The 22263-nt window shown below is 43.2% G+C and overlaps 1 protein-coding gene across 7 annotated transcripts in view; it reads right to left on the bottom strand.

Moving 5' to 3' along the window:
- masp1 (MBL associated serine protease 1) overlaps nt 1-22263 on the bottom strand; it is a 354556-nt gene that overhangs the window by 73489 nt on the left and 258804 nt on the right. For 4 of the 7 annotated variants that reach the window (XM_068042858.1, XM_068042861.1, XM_068042860.1 and 1 more), the window contains one exon: nt 2858-2995. The exons of 1 other annotated variant lie outside the window; for it this stretch is intronic. In XM_068042858.1, the coding sequence (XP_067898959.1) occupies nt 2858-2995 (138 nt within the window). Of the gene's footprint in view, nt 1-2857; nt 2996-3468; nt 3617-22263 lie in introns of those variants that run through there. 2 more of the 7 variants (XM_068042864.1, XR_010976007.1) reach the window with 2 other exon arrangements.

Here is a 22263-nt window from a genome sequence, read left to right as displayed (position 1 = left end):
GCGTATGGTGTGTTGGCTTTCATTAACAGGGGGATTGAGTTTAAGAGCCGCGAGGTTATGCTGCAGCTCTATAAGGCCCTGGTTAGACCACAAGTGGAATATTGTGTTCAGTTCTGGTCGCCTCATTATAGGAAGGATGTGGAAGCTTTAGAGAGGGTGCAGAGGATATTTACCAGGATGCTGCCTGGACTGGAGGGCATGTCCTACGAAGAAAGATTGAGGGAGCTGGGGCTTTTCTCATTGGAGCGAAGAAGGATGAGAGGTGACTTGATAGAGGGGTACAAGATGATGAGAGGCATAGATAGAGTGGATAGTCAGAGACTTTTTCCCAGGGTGGAAAGGGCTATCACCAGGGGTCATAATTTTAAGGTGATTGGAGGAAGGTTTCGGGGAGATGTCAGAGGTAGGTTCTTTACACAGAGAGTGGTGGGTGCGTGGAATGCACTGTCAGCGGTGGTAGTAGAAGCAGATACATTAGGGACATTTAAGCGATTCTTGGATAGGTACATGGATGATAGTAGAATGAAGGGTAGGTAGTTAGTTTGATCTTAGAGTAGGTTAAAGGTTCGGCACAACATCGTGGGCCGAAGGGCCTGTACTGTGCTGTACTGTTCTATGTTCTAGCATTTTCCCTACTACTGATGTAAGGCCAACAGATCTGTAATTCCCTGTTTTCTCTTTCCCTCCCTTCTTAAATAGTGGGGTGATATTTGTGATGATTTTGTTCATTGATCCACACTTTTAACAGTTATATATATTGTATAACTGCATCTATTTGGAGAATCTTAATGTTCCCTTATTCCTTCCCTTGGCCTGACCACAGAATAACAGAAAAATTGCGGCACAGAAGGAGGCCAATCAGCCCCTTATGTCCGTGCCGGCCGAGCAGAAAGAAAGAAAAAATAAATAAAAACTAGCCGCCCAATCTAATCCCACCTTCCAGCACCTGGTCTGTAGCCTTGCAGGTTACAGCACTTCAGCTGCATGTCCAGGTACCTTTTTAAAAGAATTGGGGGTTTCTGCCTCCACCACTATTCCAGACAGTGAATTCCAGACACCCACCACCCTCCGGGTGAAAAAGTTTTTTCTCATGTCCCCTCTAATCCTTCTAGCAATCACCTTAAATCTGTGCCCCCTGGTAATTGACCTCTCTGGTAGGGGAAACAGGTCCTTCCTGTCTACTCTATCTAGGCCCCTCATAATTTTGTACACATCAATTAAGTCACCCCTCAGCCTCCTCTGTTCTAAGGAAAACAACCCCAGCCTATTTAATCTTTCTTCATTGCTGCAACTTTCGAGCCCTGGCAACATTCTTGTAAATCTCCTCTGTACTCACTCCAGAGCAATTACGTCCTTTCTGTAAAGTGGTGACCAGAACTGTACACACTACTCCAGCTGTGGCCTAACCAGCCTGACCTTTACTCTCACTGTCCATTTCTTTTATCTTCGGAATGATGTGATTTTCACCAGATTCCACCCCCTCACCCCACCTCGGCTTACTAGTTTAAAGTCTTAGCAACAGCCCTATTTATCTTTTCGGCTAGGATGCTGGCCCCACTCCAGTTCAGTTGAAGCTCATCCCAGCAGTGCAGTTCCTTCCTGTCCTAGTGCTGTTGACTGGTAATCAATCTGGAGCAGTAATTAACCTTGGGGCATTAACTAACCTACCTGGGGCATTAACTAACCTACATGGGGCAGTAATTAACCTTGGGGCATTAACTAACCTACCTGGGGCATTAACTGACCTACATGGGGCAGTAATTAACCTTGGGGCATTAACTGACCTACATGGGGCAGTAATTAACCTTGGGGCATTAACTGACCTACATGGGGCAGTAATTAACCTTGGGGCATTAACTAACCTACCTGGGGCAGTAATTAACCTTGGGGCATTAACTAACCTACCTGGGGCATTAACTAACCTACATGGGGCAGTAATCAACCTTGGGGCATTAACTAACCTACCTAGGGCATTAACTAACCTACATGGTGCAGTAACCAACCTTGGGGCATTAACTAACCAACCTTGGGGCATTAACTAGCCTACATGGGGCAGTAACCAACCTTGGGGCATTAACTAACCTACCTGGGGCATTAACTAACCTACATGGGGCATTAACTAATCTACCTGGGGCAGTGATTGGGGACAGTAACAATTGGGCGTTGAAGGGAGTGATGGGGGGAACTAGGTGAAGGGTGGCATTGCGTTGGCAGTGATGTACCTGATGACACATACTGTCTCCAAAGAGAGATGATCCAGTAGACTGGAAACTTTGGGATTGGGAACTGGAGACCTGGGGATTGAGACATGGGTATTAGGTTCCAATGTGGCGTTTCACTGAGGGGCAAAGGTTCAGCCTATTGGAAACAAACCTTTTGCTCCATTTCATGCTCGACAATCAAGCTACAGCCCAATTGCACCCGTGTTAGCTCCAACCATGATGTCCCAAAATTGAGAAAGAGCTGTTTCGGATGAGCTGTCCAGACTCTCGGGTGAGCTGTCCAGACTCTCGGGTGAGCTGTCCAGACTCTCGGGTGAGCTGTCCAGACTCTCGGGTGAGCTGTCCAGACTCTCGGGTGAGCTGTCTAGACCTTCGGGTGAGCTGTCTACACCCTCGGGTGAGCTGTCTACACCCTCGGGTGAGCTGTCTACACCCTCGGGTGAGCTGTCTACACCCTCGGGTGAGCTGTCCAGACCCTCGGGTGAGCTGTCTAGATCCTCATGAGCTGCTTAAATCCTTGGCTGAGCTGTCTAGACCCTCGGATGAGTTACTGGATGGCAGGCTATGACCGAACAAAAGGTCTGTTCCTCCAGAGAAACTGCTGCAAATAATGAAACTAAGTTAGTTTTACTCACCAACTAAAGATCCGCCACAGAAAGGAATGCCATTCTTAGACAGCATTGCGATCCAGGGTGATGATCCTTTTGACACCACTCTCCCCTGTGCTATTTTGGGCTGGATTGATGATCTTTGTGTTCTTGGCCTCCCACACTCTGGAATGTTTCACAAAAAAGTTCAATTTAAGATGAGGAATGAGCTCTAAATAATGTGTTGAGACTGAGGAACAAACAAGATTCCAGTCACAAGATTATTAGTATCCCAGAGAACTTCACCGAACTGTCTGAGTCCCCTCACACACTCCAGGAAAGGGTGACATGCACCTGTGGTGGGTTAGTCACAAGATTGAAGATTGCATTGAACTAAAAACCTACACTTTAAATATTAGCCCAGTCAATTCCTGTTTAAGGGTAACAATCAAATAGACACGCCATGCAAGTATTTGTAGGTGTGTTACTGAGGAGAAGAAAGGTTAGATACATCCACATAACAATTGCTTCATGACAGAGAGGAGGAATGTACTCCTATCTTAATTGTAGATGCAAACACAGTGTTATTCATTACCATGCACTGGGAAGTAGGGAATGCAGTTCAGTTAGAAATCTTTGTAAATCCTGCTCACCAGCACCCTTAAGCTTCTCGCTTTCACACATTCTTCTGCAGCTCATGAAGTTGGGAGATTGTTTATCTCGTTGCCAATGGCACTTTGGCTGATGATCTCCCTTATCAAGGTGATGTGTCCATTTTTCCTCTGACACCAGTGTTTAGATAATTACCTACATAACAGAGGAGGTGGTAGTGTAGTGGTAATGTCACTGGTAATCCTGAGCCCAGGCTAATGCTCTGGGGACATGGGTTCGAATCCCACCACAGCAGATGTTAAAAAGCTAGTCTAATGATGACCAGGAAACCATTGTCGATTGTTGTAAAAACCCATCCGGTTCACTAATTTCCTTTAGGGAAGGAAATCTGTCGTCCTTACCTGGTCTGGCCTATATGTTGACAATATTGAAAATGCTGGACCCTTTAATTAAACAGGACTCATTTCAGTGTTAATAGAGAGCAGGTGATGCTCATTCTAGTTTTGTATTTAAGGGCTGGGTTTTTGCCCAGTGGGGGAGTGACCTCTGGACAGAGAGTTAGTCCATGTGAGAAGAGTGAGAATAGGTATTTGGACTGAACTATGAATTGCCAATAAAATAGTTGTGGATCAGAGACTGTCATCTGCTTCCTCATTTTGGTGACTGGATATCTGCCTGTATAACATGGTAGCAGAGGATTAACTTTGATCTCTTCAAGTGGGAATATACGAAAAAAACATTGTTTCTTTCTCTGACCAAAGCAGGGCTCCTGTTGGCTTTCTGGGTGAAATGGCTGAATCACTGCAGACTTTCGAACTATGATTACCCAGTGGTCTTTTCAGAATTGGAACCATATAAACAATGGAAGAATGAGGTGGAAATGTGGACTCGGGTCACTTCCCTAACCAGGAGGAAGCAAGGTATGGCCTTGGCTTTGTCTTTACCAGGAAAAAGTAAGATTAGCAATAAAGTATTTTTGGAATTGGACTTTACTGACTTGGATACTGAAAAGGGATTGCCAAGTCTAATATAATTTATGGACAAGATTTACAAGAGATGATTTGTTGGAAGCTTATGAAGCATGGTCGGTTTTTGATAAATTTAAGAAGACGGACAATCAGTCCATGGAAGAATATGTCATTGAATTTGATAGTTATATAGCAGACTAAAAAATTCAGTCTAGAAATTCCTGAGTTTGTGTTTAAATTGTTAGATTGTGCACAGATCTCTCATAGACATTTGGTTTTGACAGAGGTTCAGTTTCATGGTAAAGATGCTCTTTTTGAGCAAATGACTGCAACCCTAAAAAAAAAAACTCTTGGGAAAACAATCATTACCAGCTACCTTCATTTTACAAATTGGAAATTCTGCAGTGATAGAGAATGGAGGACTCCATGATTACTGGCTCTCAAAATCGATGGGGGCCTAGTCGCGGGCGCTTGTACAGAGTTGCTGAAAGACCTTTTGCGGTGGGTCGCACTTTTGATAGATTTATGAATCAAAACAGAAGGCAAAGTTGGGATGATAGCCGAAGGTGAATGAATCCCAGAGATGCACGGGGAGTGGTTAATAGGTGTTTTTGGTGTGAGTCTAAGTATCACTATGCAAGGAATTGTCCTAGAACCAGGAATCGAGTATTTGAAGTGACTCTTGAGATGGACAGTTCTGATGATGAATATGACAATGAACGACATGACAATATCATACTGGTGACTGAAAACTTGAGTCAGGCCATGAGCACTTTGCCAATTCATTCAATTGTGTGATATTAGATAGTGGCTGTACCTCCAATAATGTGTGGAGTCGATTGGCTGAACTGTAACTTGGAATCCCTTGACAAGGTAGATTGAAGTAAAGTTGGAGAATATGAACACGCTACTTGCTTTAGGTTTGGAGACGATAATACATTAACATCTCTAAAGAGAATGGTCCTCCCGTGTGAAATAACAGGAATGCATTATTTCATCAGCACAGATGTGGTTCAGAGTGATATACCGTTGTTGCTGAGTAAATTTTCAATTGAGAAAAGCAAAGATGAGATTGGACATGGAGAATGACAAAGTGTTTGTCTTTGGTAAAGCGGTAAATTTACAATTCGCTGGATCAGAACATTATTGGTTTCCATTGAGGAAACCAAGTGTTTCTCGCCGAGAAGTTCAAGAAGTATTATTGACGTCTGGAGACAAGAGTCGAGCTAACAAGAGGAGGATTATCTGGAAGTTGCACAAACAATTTGCCCATCCTTCTTAGCAGAAGTTAAAACTACTACTAAAGGATGCCAGAGTTGTGGATAAAGAATACGATTCCCTTGTAGAACAAATCACATCTCAATGTGACATATGTATTAAATATTGAAAAACACCGCTGCCCGGGTGTGTGTGTCCCATTAGCTCAGGAATTTAATTAAGTAGTGGCTATGGACCTGGAAGTGTGGGACAGAGATCATGGTATTTATCTGTTGCATTTTGTCAATTTTATGGCAACTATGTTCAGCATATCTACAGTAATAAACAAAAGGAGCAATAGTGGATCAAGTTCTGGAAGAGTAGGTTCCCGGGTGGTGTACTGGCCATCAGGGTCCGATAACTGGAGGGAGGATACAATAGTTGGACGAGCAGGGAGGTCTACAGGCAAATACAAAAATTGGTTTAAATCTCCAAGAAGTGAAGGCCATGGATTAGCAAACAGGAGTTCAAGAATGGAGAACGAGAAAACGTAGCTTGAGTTCAGATAATGATTCAGGAGATGTGTCTGGAAGGAGGAAAAGATCGCGGGCAGGACCTCTAGTAGACATTTTGACAGCGGTAGTTCAGAGAGCTCAACGTGAGAGAAGCCGCAGTCTGAGGAGGCGATGGTGTAGCCTGGATAGTGGAGAACCTTCTCTGGATAAGGTCAGAAGCCGAATTCCCTGTGATTGGGAAGTAATTTTAGCTGCTAATAGGTTAGATAGGGCGATAAGAGGCTAAACTGAGAGTTCGATAGTTGGAGAGAACTTTGGATATATTCAGAGGTTGTGGATAGGGGCCAACTTGCTCTTGATCACAGATGGATTGGTACAGAAAAAGTCCTCCCAGATGGGACCTATAAGGCCAAGGCTCGGTTGGTGGCCAGAGATTTTGAGGAGTCTTTTGGGGGGGGGATAAAGATATCAGGGTAGACTCTCCCACAGCGGGAAAGGTGATTTTTGAGTCCTTTTGGCCATTTTAGCAACCTATTCTTGGAGGTGTAAGTCCATAGATATCAAAGTGGCTTTCCTTCAGGGCGACCCACTTCAGCAGGAAGTGTTTCTCCAGCCTCTGAAGGAAGCATCAGATGTAGAAGGGAAGCTCTGGAAGTTGAATAAATATGTTTATGGGTTGAATGATGCTTCCCGGATATGGTATTTCTCAGTGAGGGCAGTTCTGTTATAGTTGGGGTGTTCACAACTGCAGGTGGACCCTGCAATGATTTATTGGCACTAAAATGGAAAACTTTTGGGTATCGTTATGATGCATGTGGACGACTTTTTTTGTGGTACTAATGAGTTTGAAAAGAATGTTTTCCACCAAATTATGGAAGAATTTAAAGTTGGCAGTCAAGCTTCTGGGGCTTTTAAATATGTGGGTTTGGAGATAAAACTGGGTGAGTCGGATGTAGTTTTACATCCACATTCTGACTTGGAAAATGTCACACCCATCACAATTGGTCACACCAGATCAGGACAAAGACACAGCTACGTCCAAGGATTAAATGGAACAGCTGAGGAGTCTTGTCAGACAGCTCAATTGGTTAGCCTCACAGATGAGACCAGATGCAAGTTTTGATGTGCTAGAACTTAGTCTTGTGATCAAACATGCAAGACTGAAGACATCCTGAGTGCAAACAAAACTTTAAAAAAAAAACTTAAAATAGAGAAGTGTATGCTGACGTTCCCTGCTGTGGGTGATCCCAAAAATATGAAATTAATTGTTTTTAGTGATGCCTCTCATGCAAACCTTGGTGATGGATTTTCCAGTGCAGGAGGGTTTGTGATATTCCTTGTGAGAGAATGGGAAAAGTTGTCCATAGGCATGGGAGGCCAAGAAAATAAGTGGTGAAGCGCACACTAGCCGCTGAACTCTTGCACTCGTGGATGCTATTGATATGGTATATTTGACCCATTTCTTGGAAGAAATGTTATATAAAAGAGACTGAAAAGACAATACCAATTGAATGTTACATAGATAATCGATCTCTCTGTGGGATAATATACATTTGACAAAGTATAAATGAGAAAAGGCTGAGGATAGACATAGCCAGTTTAAAGCAAATGTTGGAAAGGAAAGAAGTCTTGAAGCAAAGATGGGTGAATACTAGTCATCAACTATCAGACTCATTCACTCACTAAGAGGAATGCCTCTACTGAAAAGTTGTTGATGGCTCTAGAAGGAGGATATCGTTTAGGAATCCATGTTTTTTTTTTGTTTAATGTATAATTGTCTGTAAATATATTCTTAAAAGAAAGGGAATCTGACAATGTTGAAAATGCTGGTCCCTTTAATTAAACAGGACTCATTTCAGTGTTAATAGAGAGCAGGTGATGCTCATTCTAGTTTTGTATTTAAGGGCTGGGTTTTTGCCCAGTGGGGGAGTGACCTCTGGACAGAGTTACTCCATGAGGGAAGAGTGGGAACAGGTATTTGGACTGAACTATGAATTGCCAATAAAACCGTTGTGGATCAGAGACTGTCATTGGCTTCCTCGTTTTGGTGACAAAGCAAGCCTCCTGTTTAACATGTGACTCCAGACAATTTGTTTAGTTTAGAGATACAGCACTGAAACAGGCCCTTCGGCCCACCGAGTCTGTGCCGACCATCAACCACCCATTTATACTAATCCTACACTAATTCTATATTCCTACCACATGCCCACCTGTCCCTATATATTTCCCTACCACCTACCTATACTAGGGGAAATTTATAATGGCCAATTAACCTATTAACCTGCAAGTCTTTGGCATGTGGGAGGAAACCGGAGCACTCGGAGGAAACCCACGCAGACACAGGGACAACCACAATGTGGTTGACTCTTAAAAAGGCCCCCTGAAATGGCTGAGCAAGCCAATCCATTCAAGAGCAATTGGGGCAATAAATGCTGGCCTAGCCAGTGATGCCTACATCCCACAAATAAATACAAAAAAAACAGTAACCTCTGTCCAAAAAGTAACTCAGTGGACATGAAATTCTCCAACATCCTGACCGATGTGATGAAAATACATCTTTTTTTTTTTTGTTTCTCAGCAGTTAATAAAGATGAGGGTCCAGAGATGTAGGCTGCTGATCCAGAGAGCAAATCAATGACTAGGCCTTGGTTGGTTAATGTGGGGAGTGAGTGACCTGGCCATGAATTTCATTATTTGCACTAACTCGTGTTCATCATCTGGCTTCTACATACTGTTTACTGCTAGAGTCAGACATTGGCTCAAATCCCAACAGCCAATCCTCCTCCTTCCCAGCCAGACAGGCACACTCATCTGTCAGTGCTCTCAATGGAATCTCAACTGAACCAGCCACAGAAATGTGGCAGGTCAGAAGCTGGGAATTCTGCAGCAAATAGCCCCTCCTGATTTATCCATCTACAGGTCTCCCTCGGGGACCTCCCCAAGAGTTGTTTCCTCTTCTCTTTAATTTTGGCCAATCCCACTTTTTTTTTAGTTTCAGTTTTCACTTTGACAGTAATTAGCTATAGTTTTAGATTAGATTAGAGATACAGCACTGAAACAGGCCCTTCGGCCCACCGAGTCTGTGCCGAACATCAACCACCCATTTATACTAATCCTGCACTAATCCCATATTCCTACCAAATATCCCCACCTGTCCCTATATTTCCCTACCACCTACCTATATTAGTGACAATTTATAACAGCCAATTTACCTATCAACCTTTTGGTTTCCTAGATGTTCCCATCCCTGTTATCTGGAAGACCAGCCTTGGCCTCATGCAGAGCCTTGGGTATGGGAAATGCAATGTGGGGAGGGTAGTGAAGGTAATTCTGAGGTGGGTGGAGAAGGATGTAATCAAGGGTGAGGGAGGGGGGGGGGTGGGGAAGAGGACCAGGTGTGAGCATCGCTGGCAAGGCCTGCATTTATTGCCCTTGAGAAAGTGGTGGTGAGCAGCCTTCTGCAGTCCATCTGGTGCGGCTACACCCACAGTGCTGTTGGGGAGGGAGTTCCAGGATTTTCATTCCATGACAGTGAAGGAACAGCGATTATCGTTCCAGGTCAGGATGGTGTGGATCTAGGAGAACTGCAGGTGGTGGTGGTCCCATGCTTGGAAGGTGTTGAATGAGCCTTGGTGAGTTGCTGCAATGTATCTTGTAGCTGGTACACACTGCTGCCACTGTGCGTCGGTGGAGGGAGTGAATGTTTGTGGGTGGGGTGCCGATCAAGCGGGCTGCTTTGTCCTGGATGCTGTTGAGTTTCTTGAGTGTTGGAGTCACACTCATCCAAGCAAGTGGAGGGCATTCCACAACTCTTTTGAGTGAAGTAATTTCTTCTCATATCAGTCCTGAATGATTGGCCCCTTTTATCCTGAGACTGTGTCCTCGTGTTCTAGATTCCCTGGCCAGCAGAAACAATCGCTCCGTTTCTACCATCACATTTATCATATTAATGATTTAGATGAGGGAACTAAAAGTAATATCTCCAAATTTGCAAATGACAAAAAACTGGGTGGGAGGGTGAGTTGGGAGGAGGATGCAGAGAGGCTTCAGGGTGATTTGGACAAGTTGAGTGAGTGGGTTAATGCATGGCAGATGCAGTATAATGTGGATAAATGAGGTTATCCACTTTGGTAGCAAAAACAGGAAGGCAGATTATTATCTGAACAGCTGTAAACTGAGGGAAGGGGAATATGTAACGAGACCTGGGAGTTCTCGTACACCAGTTACTGAAGGTAAGCATGCAAGTCCAACAGGTGGTAAAGGCAAATTGTATGTTGGCCTTCATAGCGAGAGGATTAGAGTACAGAAGCAGGGATGTCTTGCTGCAATTATACAGGGCCTTGGTGAGGCCACATCTGGAATATTGTGTGCAGTTTTGGTCTCCTTATCTGAAGAAGGATGTTCTTGCTATAGAGGGAGTGCAGCGAAGGTTTACCAGACTGATTCCTGGGATGGTGGGACTGACGTATGAGGTGGGATTGAGTCAGTTAGGTTTATACTCGCTGGAGTTCAGAAGAGTGAGTGGGGATCTCATAGAAACCTATAAAATTCTAACAGGACTTGACAGGGTAGATGCAGGAAGGATGTTCCTGGGGGGTGGGAGTCCAGAACCAGGGGTCATAGTCTAAGGATATGGGGTAAACCTTTTCAGGACTGATGAGAAATGTCTTCACCCAGAGAGTGGTGAACCTGTGGAATTGTCTGCCACAGAAAGCAGTTGAGGCCAAAATATTGTATGTTTTCAAGAAGGAGTTAGATATAACTTTTGGGGTGAAAGGTATCAAAGGGTGGGGGGGGGAAACCGGTTACTGAGTTGGATGATCAGCCATGATAATGAATGGCAGAGCAGGCTCGAAGGGCCGAATGGCCTACTCCTGCTCCTATTTTCGATGTTTCTACCCTATCAAGCCCTTTCAGAATCTTTGTATGTCTCAATTAGACTGCCACTCATTCTTCCGAACTTCAGAGAATATCGGTCCAATTTACTCAGCCTCTCAGGACAACCCCCTCATCCCAGGGACCAATTTAGTAAATATACACTACACCTCCTCCAGTGCAAGTATATCCTTTCTTAAATGTGGAGACCAAAATTGCACACAGTATTCCAGGTGTGGTCTCACCAAAGCCCTGTACAATGTTAATAAGACTTCTTTATTCCTGTACCTCAATCCCCTTGCAATAAAGGCCAAATAGCAATTTGCCTTCCTAATAGCCTGTTGCATCTGCCTGTTAACTTTGTGTTCCTTGTATGAATACCCCCAAATCTCTCTGAAGATCAACACTTACCAGTTTCACACCTTAGAAAAGTTGAATTTTTTTTTTACATTTGTATGACCAAAGTGCATAACTTCTGTTACAAGAGTTTCGTTTTATTTTATTTGAAAGCTTAGAATTCTCAGTTTTTAAAAACTGAGAAAAAGGATTTTCTGTGAACACTGAATGCTGAAACTTGGTGTTTGAACTGACATCTGTTCCAAACAACTCAGCAGAGGGAAATGATAGGTCACATGACTTAAGAGTTTTGGTTTCACTTCTGCATTATGAAAAGTGTGGTCTGGACCAGCAGCATGCAGTAAGACCTGGCTGGGAGCTGTTTTGCAGACCAGAGAAAAGACCTCCTCTCTGTAAAAGATGACTTGCCTCTCTTGGAGAAAGAAATCCTACATTTGTGGTGTGGCTGCGGTCTGCCTGGAGAGGAAAAGACCCCTGGGGAGAGAGACCCAGGAATAGAGGCATTGCTGTTCTCTGGAGGAAGACTACTTTGTAGAGAGAGAGCCTTGCATAGAAAAGGCAGCAGTGTCCTATTGCCTCCTGTCTCTTGAATCCCTACCTCGAGTGATTTCTGTTGCCTCTTGTGTTTTGGGGGATCATGAAATCTCAAGAAAGCTTCTACTGCTACTTCAAAACCCAGGCAGACCTGTTGGACCCTTTGCTGAAAGACCTGTGTGATGCCTGCTGCAGACCAATTGCCTTGAAAGCCTACCCGTCACCGACTCTTCAACTACTTTGCCTGGAAAGACTGAGTGCCATACAACTATTCGACTCTGGGACACCTCACCTTACCAGAAACATCTTACCGGAATGTGAAACTCAATCATTTTACTTTTCCTTTTTATTCTTAAACAGCTATAAACCAAAACATTTCCCCCTGGATAATCTTTTTCACATAGTTATCTCATTATTGTTTAAGACTTAGTTTATTAATAAATAGTTAATTTAGTTGTTTAAAGCAACCTGATTTGGTGTGCTTTTATTCTGGGTGCAAATAGTGTTTTTAATTTGGCTACTTTCCAGTAGGTGGGAAACTTTACTAATATGCTATGTCCTGTGGAGTTTTGGGACTGAGTTAACAGTGCATTACTCCTGCCTTGGTCGTAACACTTCACACTTCCCTATATTATACTCTATTTGCCATCTTGTTGCCCACTCACTTAACCTGTCTATACCTCTTTGCAGTCTCTCTATGTCCTCCCCCGCAGAATACCTTTCCACTGAGCTTTGTATCATCAGCAAACCTAGATACATTGGTCTCTGTCTCTTCTTCCTAGTCATTTAATATAGAGTGTAAATAGCTGAGGCCCCAGCACTGATCCTTGTGGCACTCCACTATTCACTGCTTGCCAACTTGAAAATGCCCCATTTATGCCCACTGTTTCCTGTCTATTAACCAATCCTCTATCCACACTAATTTTATATTGCCCCCAACACCATGAGCCCTTATCTTGCCTATTAATCTTTTATATGGCACCTTTATGACATGCCTTTTAGAAATCCAGAGATATGGGGAATACAGGAACCACAGGAGCAGGAGTAGGTTCCCCTTTATCCTACTATTTACATCCTCAAAAAAACTCTAATAAATTTGTCAAACAGGATTTCCCTTTAGTAAAACCATGCTGACTTGTTCTAATCATACTATGATTTTCCAAGTGTAATGTTAAGATTCTTTAATAGTTTCCAGCACCTTCCCAATGACTGTTAGGCTAACTGGCCTGTAGTTCCCTGTTTTTCTCTCTACCTCCTTCCTTGAAAAGCAGTGTTACATTTGCCAACTTCCAATCTGACAGGACTATTCCTGAATCTAAGAAATTTTGGAAAATCATCGCCAGTGCATCCACTATCTCTGCAGCCTTCTCATTTAGAATTCAAGGATGTAAGCTATTTGGCCCCAGGGACTTGTCAGATTTTAGTCCCTCAAGTTTCTCCAAACTTTTTTTTTCGGCTGATATCTATTTCCTTAATTTCCTCACTTTTTTTTTTAGCCCCTAGTTACTGCCTATTTCTGGCATGGAACTTGTGTCTTCTATTGTGAAGACAGAAACAAAATATTTCTACAATGCCTCTGCCATTTCCTCATTCCTAATGACAATTTCTCCTGTCTCTGCCTCTAAGGGACCAACGCCAACTAGGGTTGCTTGATGCCATAGTCAGTCAAATGCTGCCTTGATGTCAAGGGTAGTCACACTCAACTCAACTCATCTCTGGAATTCAGTTCTATGATCCATGGCTGTAATGAGGTTTGGAGCAGAGTGTTATGCTCCTCCCAGGGCCAAACAGGAGAAGGCCATATGGCCATCAAGCCAGTTCCACCATTCAATGTGATCATGGCTGATCAAATGCCTCAACTCCATTTCCTGCCCACTCCCCATTTGATAGTAGGGAAAATACTAGAATCTATTATAAAGGATGTGATTACTAGACACTTAGAAAATAACAGTCAGATTGGGCAGAGTCAACATGGATTTATGGAGGGGAAATCATGTTTGATAATCATGTTCAGAGTTTTTTGAGGATGCTACTAGCAGAGTGGATAAGGGGGAACCAGTGGATGTGGTGTATTTGGACGTTCAGAAGGCTTTTGATAAATTCACACATAGGTTACGAAGCAAATTTCAAGTGCATGGGATTGGGGATAATATACTGGCATGGATTGAGGATTGGGTAACAGGCAGAAAGCAGAGAGTTGGAATAAATGGTTCATTCTCAGTTTGGCAGGCTATGATTGGTGGGATACTGCAACGATCAGTGCTTGAGCCCCAACTATTCCGAATCTATCAATGATTCGGATGTGGGGACCAAGTGCAATACTTCCCAGTTTGTGGTTGATGCAAACATTGGTGGGAATGTGAGTTGCAAGAAGGATGCAAGGAGTCTTCAAGGGGATATGGACAAGAACATGACAAATGGAGTAGAATGTGGATAAGTGTGAGGTTATCCACTTTGGTAGGAGAAACAATGGTGAAGAGTACTTCTTAAATAGTGAGATTGGGAAGTGTTGATGTCCAAAGGGACCTGGGTGTCCTTGTTCATAAGTTACTGAAAGCTAACATGCAGGAGTAGCAAGCAATTAGGAAGGCAAATGGTATATTCGCAAGAGGATTTGAGTACAGGAGCAAAGAAGTCTTGCTGAATTGTATAGCGCATTGGTGTGGCCGCACCTGGTATAATGTGTGCAGTTCTGGTCCCCTTCCCTGAGGAAGGATATACTTGCCATTGAGAGAGTGAAACGGAGGTTCAACAGACTGATTCCTGGGACGGTGGGATTGTCCGATGAAAGATTGAGGAAACTGGGCCTGTATTCTTCGCAGTTTAGTAGAATGAGAAGCGATCTCATAGAAACTTACAAAATTCTTAAAGGGATAGACAGGGTAGATACAGAAAGGATCTATGGGGTCCAGAACCAGGGGACACAATCTCAGAATAAAGGGCAAGCCATTTAGGGCTGAGATGAGAAGGAACTTATTATGGAATTCTCTGCCCCAGAGGGTGGTGGAAGCTCAGTCACTGAGTACGTTCAAGACAGATCAATAGATTTCTAGATGCTAATGGCAGCAAGGGATATGGGGATAGTGTGGGAATATGGCATTGAGGTAGCTGATCAGCCATGATCTGGAATAGTGGAGCAGGCTCGAAGTGCTGAAACCTGAATGGCCTACACTTGCTCCTATGTTCCTATATTCCCCATATCCCTTGATTTCCTGGAAGTCCAAAAATCTCAGCCTGGAATATACTCGACGATGAAGCATCCACAACCCTCTGAGGTAGACAATTTCAAAGATTCACAACTCTTTGAGTGAAGAATTTTCTCATCAGTCCTAAATGAGAGACACCTTATCCTGAAACTGTACTCTGAGTTCTAGATTTCCCAGCCAAGGGAAACAAGCTCTGTTTACCCAACCAAGCTCCTTTTTAGAATCTTGCATTCTTCAATGAGCTCTTCTCTCATTCTTCTAAACTCCAGAGACTATAGACCCAATTTACTCAGCCTCTCATCATGGGACAACCATATCATCCCAGGAACAAATCTAGTGAACCACCTGTACCACATTCCTAAGATATGGAGACCAAACCTGCACACACTCCTCCAGATGTGGTCTCTCCAATGCCTTGAACAATTGTAGAAGACTTTCTTCCTGTTGTACTCCAATCCCTTTGCAATAATGGCCAGCATGCCATTTGCCTCCCTAATTGTTCACTGTATCTGCATGCTAACGTTCTGTTTTTATACGAAAATACAAACATACAAATTAGGAGCAGGAGTAGGCCACTCAGCCCTTCGAGCCTGCTCTGCCATTCAACAAGATCATGGCTGATCTGATAGTAACCTCAACTCCACATTCCCACCTACCCTCAATAACCTCTCACCCCCTTGCTTAGCAAGAATCTATCTACCTCTGCCTTAAAAATATTTAAAGACTCTGCTTCCACTGTCTTTTGTGGAAGAGAATTCCAAAGATTCATGACCCTCAGAACAAATTTCTCCTCATCTATCTTAAATGGGCGACCCCTTATTTTTTAAATAGTGACCCCCTAGTTCTAAGTTCTCCCACAAGGAGAAACAGCCTTTCCACCCTGCCACGATCCCTCAGGATCTTATACATTTCAATCAAGTCGCCCTAAACTCCAGCTGATACAAACCTAGCCTGTCCAACCTTTCCTCATAAGACAGCCCGTCCATTCCAGGTATTAGTCTAGTAAACCTTCTCTGAACAGCTTCCAATGTATTTACATCCTTCCTGAAATAAGGAGACCAGTACTGTGCACAGTACTCCAGATGTGGTCTCACCAATGCCCTGTATAGCTGAAGCATAACCTCCCTACTTTTGTATTCTACTCCCCTAGTGATAAACAATAACATTATATTAGCTTTCCTAATTACTTGCTGTACCTGCATACTAGCCTTTTGCAATTCATGCTCTAGGAGACCCAGATCCCTCTGCATCTCAGAGCTCGGCAATCTCTCACCATTTAGATAACATGCCTCTTTTTTTTTTAATTCTTCCTGCCAAAATGGACAATTTTACATTTTCCCACATTATACTCCATTTGCCAGATCTTTGGCCACTCACTTAACCTATCTATATCTCTTTGTAGCCCCCTTATGTCCTCCTCACAAGTTACTTTCCTACCTATAATTGTCATCAGCAAATTTAGCAACCATGCCTTTGGTCCCTTCATCCAAATCATTTATATACATTTTAAAAGGTTAAGGCCAAAGCACTGATCCCTGCAGTACACCACTTGTTGCATCTTGCCAACCAGAAAATGACCCATTTATGCCTACACTCTCTTTCCTGTTAGCTAGCCAATCTTCTTTTTTTTAGTTTTAGATACAGCACTGAAACAGGCCCTTCGGCCCACCGAGTCTGTGCAGACCATCAACCACCCATTTATACTAAACCTACACTAATCCCATATTCCTACCACATCCCCACCTGTCCCTATATTTCCCGACCACCTACCTATACTAAGGGCAATTTATAATGGCCAATTAACCTATCAACCTGCAATGTGGGAGGAAACCGGAGCACCCGGAGGAAACCCACGCAGACACAGGGAGAACTTGCAAACTCCACACAGGCAGTACCCATGCCAATATGTTACCCCCTACACCATGAGCTTTTATTTTCCGCAATAACCTTTGATATGGCACCTTATCAAATGCCTCCTGGAAATCTAAGTACAGTAGAGCCATTGGTTCCCCTTTATCCACAGCACATGTTACTACTTCAAAGAACTCCAATAAATTGGTTACACATGATTTCCCTTTAACAAAACCACGTTGACTCTGCCTGATTACCTTGAATTTTTCTAAGTGCCCTGTTATAATGTCTTTAATAACTTCTAATATTTTCCTAAGACAGATGTTAAACTAACTGGCCTGTAGTTTCCTGCTTTCTTTCTCCCTCCCTTTTTGAATAAAGGAGTTACATTTGCTGTTTTCCAATCTGATGGAACCTTCCCCAAATTAAGGGAATTTTGGAAAATGAAATCCAACGCATCGGCTATATCACTAACCACTTATTTTAACATCCGAGGATGAAGTCGATCAGGACCCTGGCATTTGTCAGCCCGCAGCTCCAACAATTTGCTCAGTACCGCTTGGCTGGTGATTGTAATTTTCTCAAGTCCCTCCCTTCCATTTCCTGATTTACAGCTAATACTGGGATGTTACTTGTATCCTCAATAGTGAAGACCGATGCAAAATACCTGTTCAGTTCATCTGCCATCTCATTTTTCCTTGTACGAGAATACCAAAGTCTCTGAACATCAACATTTAGAAGATTTATGCCTTTCAAAAAAAATTCTGCTTTTCTATTCTTGCAAAGTTAATAACCTCGCACTTTCCCACATTATAGTCTGTCTGCTGTCTTGTTGCCCATTCACTCAACCTAGCTATATCTCTTTGCAGCCTCTTTCTGTCCTCATAGCTTACATTCCCACCTAGCTTTGTATCATCAACTAACAGACAGAGACTGAGAGTAATGTATCTAAGCCATTAATATAGATTGTAAATAGCTGAGGCCCCAGCACTGATCCTTGCAGCACTCCACAAGTTACATCCTACCAACTTGAAAATTCTATGTTTATCCCTACTGTCTGCTTCCTGAGCGTTTTATCAATCCTCTATCCCTGCTAATATATTAGCCCAAACTCCATGCACCCTTATCTTATGTATTAGCCTTGCGTGGCACTTTATCGAATGCCTTTTGGAAATCGAAGTATAGGACATTTACTGGTTCCCCTTTATCTACCCTACTAGTTACATCCTCAAAAAAATTATAATAAATCTGTCAAATATGATTTCCCATTCATAAAACCATGTTGACTTTGATCATACTAAGATTTTTTAAGTGCATTGTTAAGACTTCCTTAATAGATTCCAGCATTTTCCTGATGAGTGATGTCAGGCTAAATGACCTGTAGTTCCCTGTTTTCTCTCTCCCTCCTTTCTTGAATAGTGGTGTAACATTTGCTAATTTCCAATCCACTGACCATTCTAGAATCCAGGGAATTTTGGAAATCAATCAGTGCACCCAGTATCTATGCAGCTACCTCTTTTAGAACACTAAAATGTAGGCCTGGAGATTTGTCAGCTTTTAATCCCTTCAGGTTCTCCAATACTATTTTTCTCTGAACAATTATCTAAAGTTCCTCACTCTTATTAAACCCTTGCTTACCCTCTATTTCTGGTATTTAATTTGTGTCTGTGAAAACAGAAACAATATTTGTTCAACATCTGTCATTTCCTCATTGCCCATGATTTCTCCTGTCTCTGCCTCAATGGGACAAACATTTACTTTAGCTATTCTCTTTCTTAAATACTCATAAAAGCTCTTACAATCAGTTTTGATATTCTGGGAGCGTTTACTCTCATTCTATTTTTTCCCTCCAACTTTTTGGCCACCCTTTGGTTTCTAAAACACTCCCATTCCTCAGGTTTACTGTTATTTTTTGCAACATATGCACCTCTACTTTTAATCTATATACTATCATTAATGTCCCTAGTGAGCCACAGATGGATCTTCCTTGCTGAGTTTTTGTTTTCTAATGGTATGTATTTTTGTTGAACATCTTGAGTTGTTTCTTTAAATGTTTCCCATTGTTTATTTACTGCCATACCTCCCAGTCTATTTACCCAATCAACCTTAGCCAGTCCTCCCTCATACCTATGTAGAATTGGTTTTAAGTTCAAGATTCTTGTTTGGGACCAGAGTATAAATTCAGGGGATTCTCAATGCTGCTTGTCTGCACTGAGTGTGAAGAAGGGAGTTTGGGTGAATTTTAAGGGTTAATCTCTCAAGACGAGAACAAAGAACCGTACAGCACAGGAACAGGGCATTCGGCCCTCCAAGCCTGCACCGAACTTGATGCCTGCCGAAACTAACACCTTCTGCACTTCCGGGGCCCATATCCCTCTATTCCCTTCCTATTCATATATTTGTCAAGATGTCTCTTAAACGTCGCTATCGTATCTGCTTCCACCACCTCCCCTGGCAGCAAGTTCCAGGCACTCACCACCCTCTGTGTAAAGAACTTGCCTCGCACATCCCCTCTAAACTTTGCCCCTTGCACCTTAATCCAATGTCCCCTGGTAACTGACTCTTCCACCCTGGGGAAAAAGCTTCTGACTATCCACTCTGTCCATGCTGCTCATAACTTTGTAAATCTCTATCATGTCGCCCCTCCACCTCCGTCGTTCCAGTGAAAACAATCTGAGTTTATCCAACCTCTCCTCATAGCTAATACCCTCCAGGCAACATCCTGGTAAACCTCCTCTGTACCCTCTCCAAAGCCTCCACGTCCTTCTGGTAATGTGGCGACCAGAATTGCACGCAATATTCTAAGTGTGGCCGAACTAAGGTTCTGTACAGCTGCAACATGACTTGCCAATTTTTATACTCTGTGCCCCGACTGATGAAGGCAAGCATGCCGTATGCCTTCTTGACTACCTTATCCACCTGCGTTGCCACTTTCAGTGACCTGTGGACCTGTACGCCCAGATCTCTCTGCCTGTCAATACTCCTAAGGGTTCTGCCATTTACTGTATACTTCCCATCTGCATCAGACCTTCCAAAATGCATTACCTCACATTTGTCCAGATTAAACTCCATCTGCCATTTCTCCACCCAAGTCTCCAACTGATCTATATCCTGCTGTATCCTCTGACAATCCTCATCATTATCCGCAACTCCACCAACCTTTGTGTCGTCCACAAACTTACTAATCAGACCAGCTACATTTTCCTCCAAATCATTTATATATACTACAAACAGCAAAGGTCCCAGCACTGATCCCTGCGGAACACCACTAGTCACATCCCTCCATTCAGAAAAACACCCATCCACTGTTACCCTCTGTCTTCTGTGACTGAGTTCTGTATCCATCTTGCCAGCTCACCTCTGATCCCGTGTGACTTCACCTTTTGCACCAGTCTGCCATGCGGGACCTTGTCAAAGGCTTTACTAAAGTCCATATAGACAACATCCACCGCCCTTCCCTCATCAATCACCTTCATCACTTCCTCAAAAAACTCAATCAAATTAGTAAGACACAACCTCCCCTTCAGAAAACCATGCTGTCTCTCGCTAATAAGTTCGTTTGTTTCCAAATGGGAGTAAATCCTGTCCCAAAGAATCCTCTCTAATAGTTTCCCTACCACTGACGTAAGGCTCACCAGCCTATAATTTCCTGGATTATCCTGAGCACCCTTCTTAAACAAAGGAACAACATTGGCTATTCTCCAGTCCTCAGGGACCTCACCTGTAGCCAATGAGGATGCAAAGATTTCTGTAAAGGCCCCAGCAATTTCTTCCCTTGCCTCCCTCTGTATTCTAGGGTAGATCCCATCAGGCCCTGGGGACATATCTACCTTAATGCTTTGCAAGACACCCAACACCACCTCCTTTTTGATAATGAGCTGACTGAGACTATCTGCACTCCCTTCCCTAGGCTCATCATCCACCAAGTCCTTCTCCTTGGTGAATACTGATGCAAAGTGCTCATTTAGCACCTCGCCCATTTCCTCTGGCTCCACGCATAGATTCCCTTCTCTGTCCTTGAGTGGGCCAACCCTTTCCCTGGTTACCCTCTTGCTCTTTATATATGTATAAAAAGCCTTGGTACTTTCCTTAATCCTGTTTGCCAATGACTTTTCATGACCCCTTTTAGCCCTCCTAACTCCTTGCTTAAGTTCCTTCCTACTGTCTTTATATTCCTCAAGTGCTTCATCTGTTCCTAGCCTTCCAGCCCTTACAAATGCTTCCTTTTTCTTTTTGACTAGGCTCACAATATCCCATGTTATCCAAGCTTGCCAAACTTGTCTGTCTTCCTCACAGGAGCATGCTGGTCCTGGATTCTAATCAGCTGACGTTTGAAAGACTCCCACATGTCAGATGTTGATTTACCCTCAAACAGCCGCCCCCAATCTAAATTCTTCAGTTCCTGCCTAATATTGTTATAATTAGCCTTCCCCCAAAAGGGCGGCACAGTGGCGCAGTGGTTAGCACCGCAGCCTCACAGCTCCAGGGACCCGGGTTCGATTCCGGGTACTGCCTGTGTGGAGTTTGCAAGTTCTCCCTGTGTCTGCGTGGGTTTTCTCCGGGTGCTCCGGTTTCCTCCCACAAGCCAAAAGACTTGCAGGTTGATAGGTAAATTGGCCATTATAAATTGTCACTCGTATAGGTAGGTGGTAGGGAAATATAGGGACAGGTGGGGATGTTTGGTAGGAATATGGGATTAGTGTAGGATTAGTATAAATGGGTGGTTGATGTTCGGCACAGACTCGGTGGGCCGAAGGGCCTGTTTCAGTGCTGTATCTCTAATCTAATCTAATCTAATTTAGCACCTTCACCCGAGGACTACTCTTATCCTTACTCACAAGTACCTTTAAAACTTAAAACTAGTTTTTGTTTTGTTTACATCTAGCAATTAATTGAAATTCATGTTTCAGTTAAGAGGGAAGTTACGTTTCTTGCAGTTTTAAACAGGGGTATGCTAAAACAGAGTAGCTGAAGCTAGTCAATTAGGTAGCTAGCTTAAACTGGTTTTTGAACTCTAGCAGAGCTGATATAGCATTGTTTTCAGAGTATAAATTCAGGGGACTCAGTGCTGCTGGAGGGCACAGTGTTAAGAAGGGAGCTAGGTCATTGATGAATTCGGTGAAGAGGGAAATTTATAAATTAAGAGGAAAATAAACTTGAGTGCACAGAGTATAAAGTGGGAGTTTGGTGTATGAGGGAGGAGCTCCTTTCTTCGATCATTTTTCAGCCTCCAGTAGCTGCCTCTCTCTTCGGTACAGGTGATAAAGTTGATTGACGAGTACCTGGTAAGTTATTTTACTTCTCATTGTAATAAAAATTTTTAAAGTTACATTACAGCA

This window comes from Heterodontus francisci, chromosome 11 (assembly GCF_036365525.1).
Source record: "Heterodontus francisci isolate sHetFra1 chromosome 11, sHetFra1.hap1, whole genome shotgun sequence".
Classification (NCBI taxonomy): Eukaryota; Metazoa; Chordata; class Chondrichthyes; order Heterodontiformes; family Heterodontidae; genus Heterodontus; species Heterodontus francisci.
Note: the sequence above shows the minus strand (reverse complement) of the source record. Positions and strands in the feature narration are given on the sequence as shown.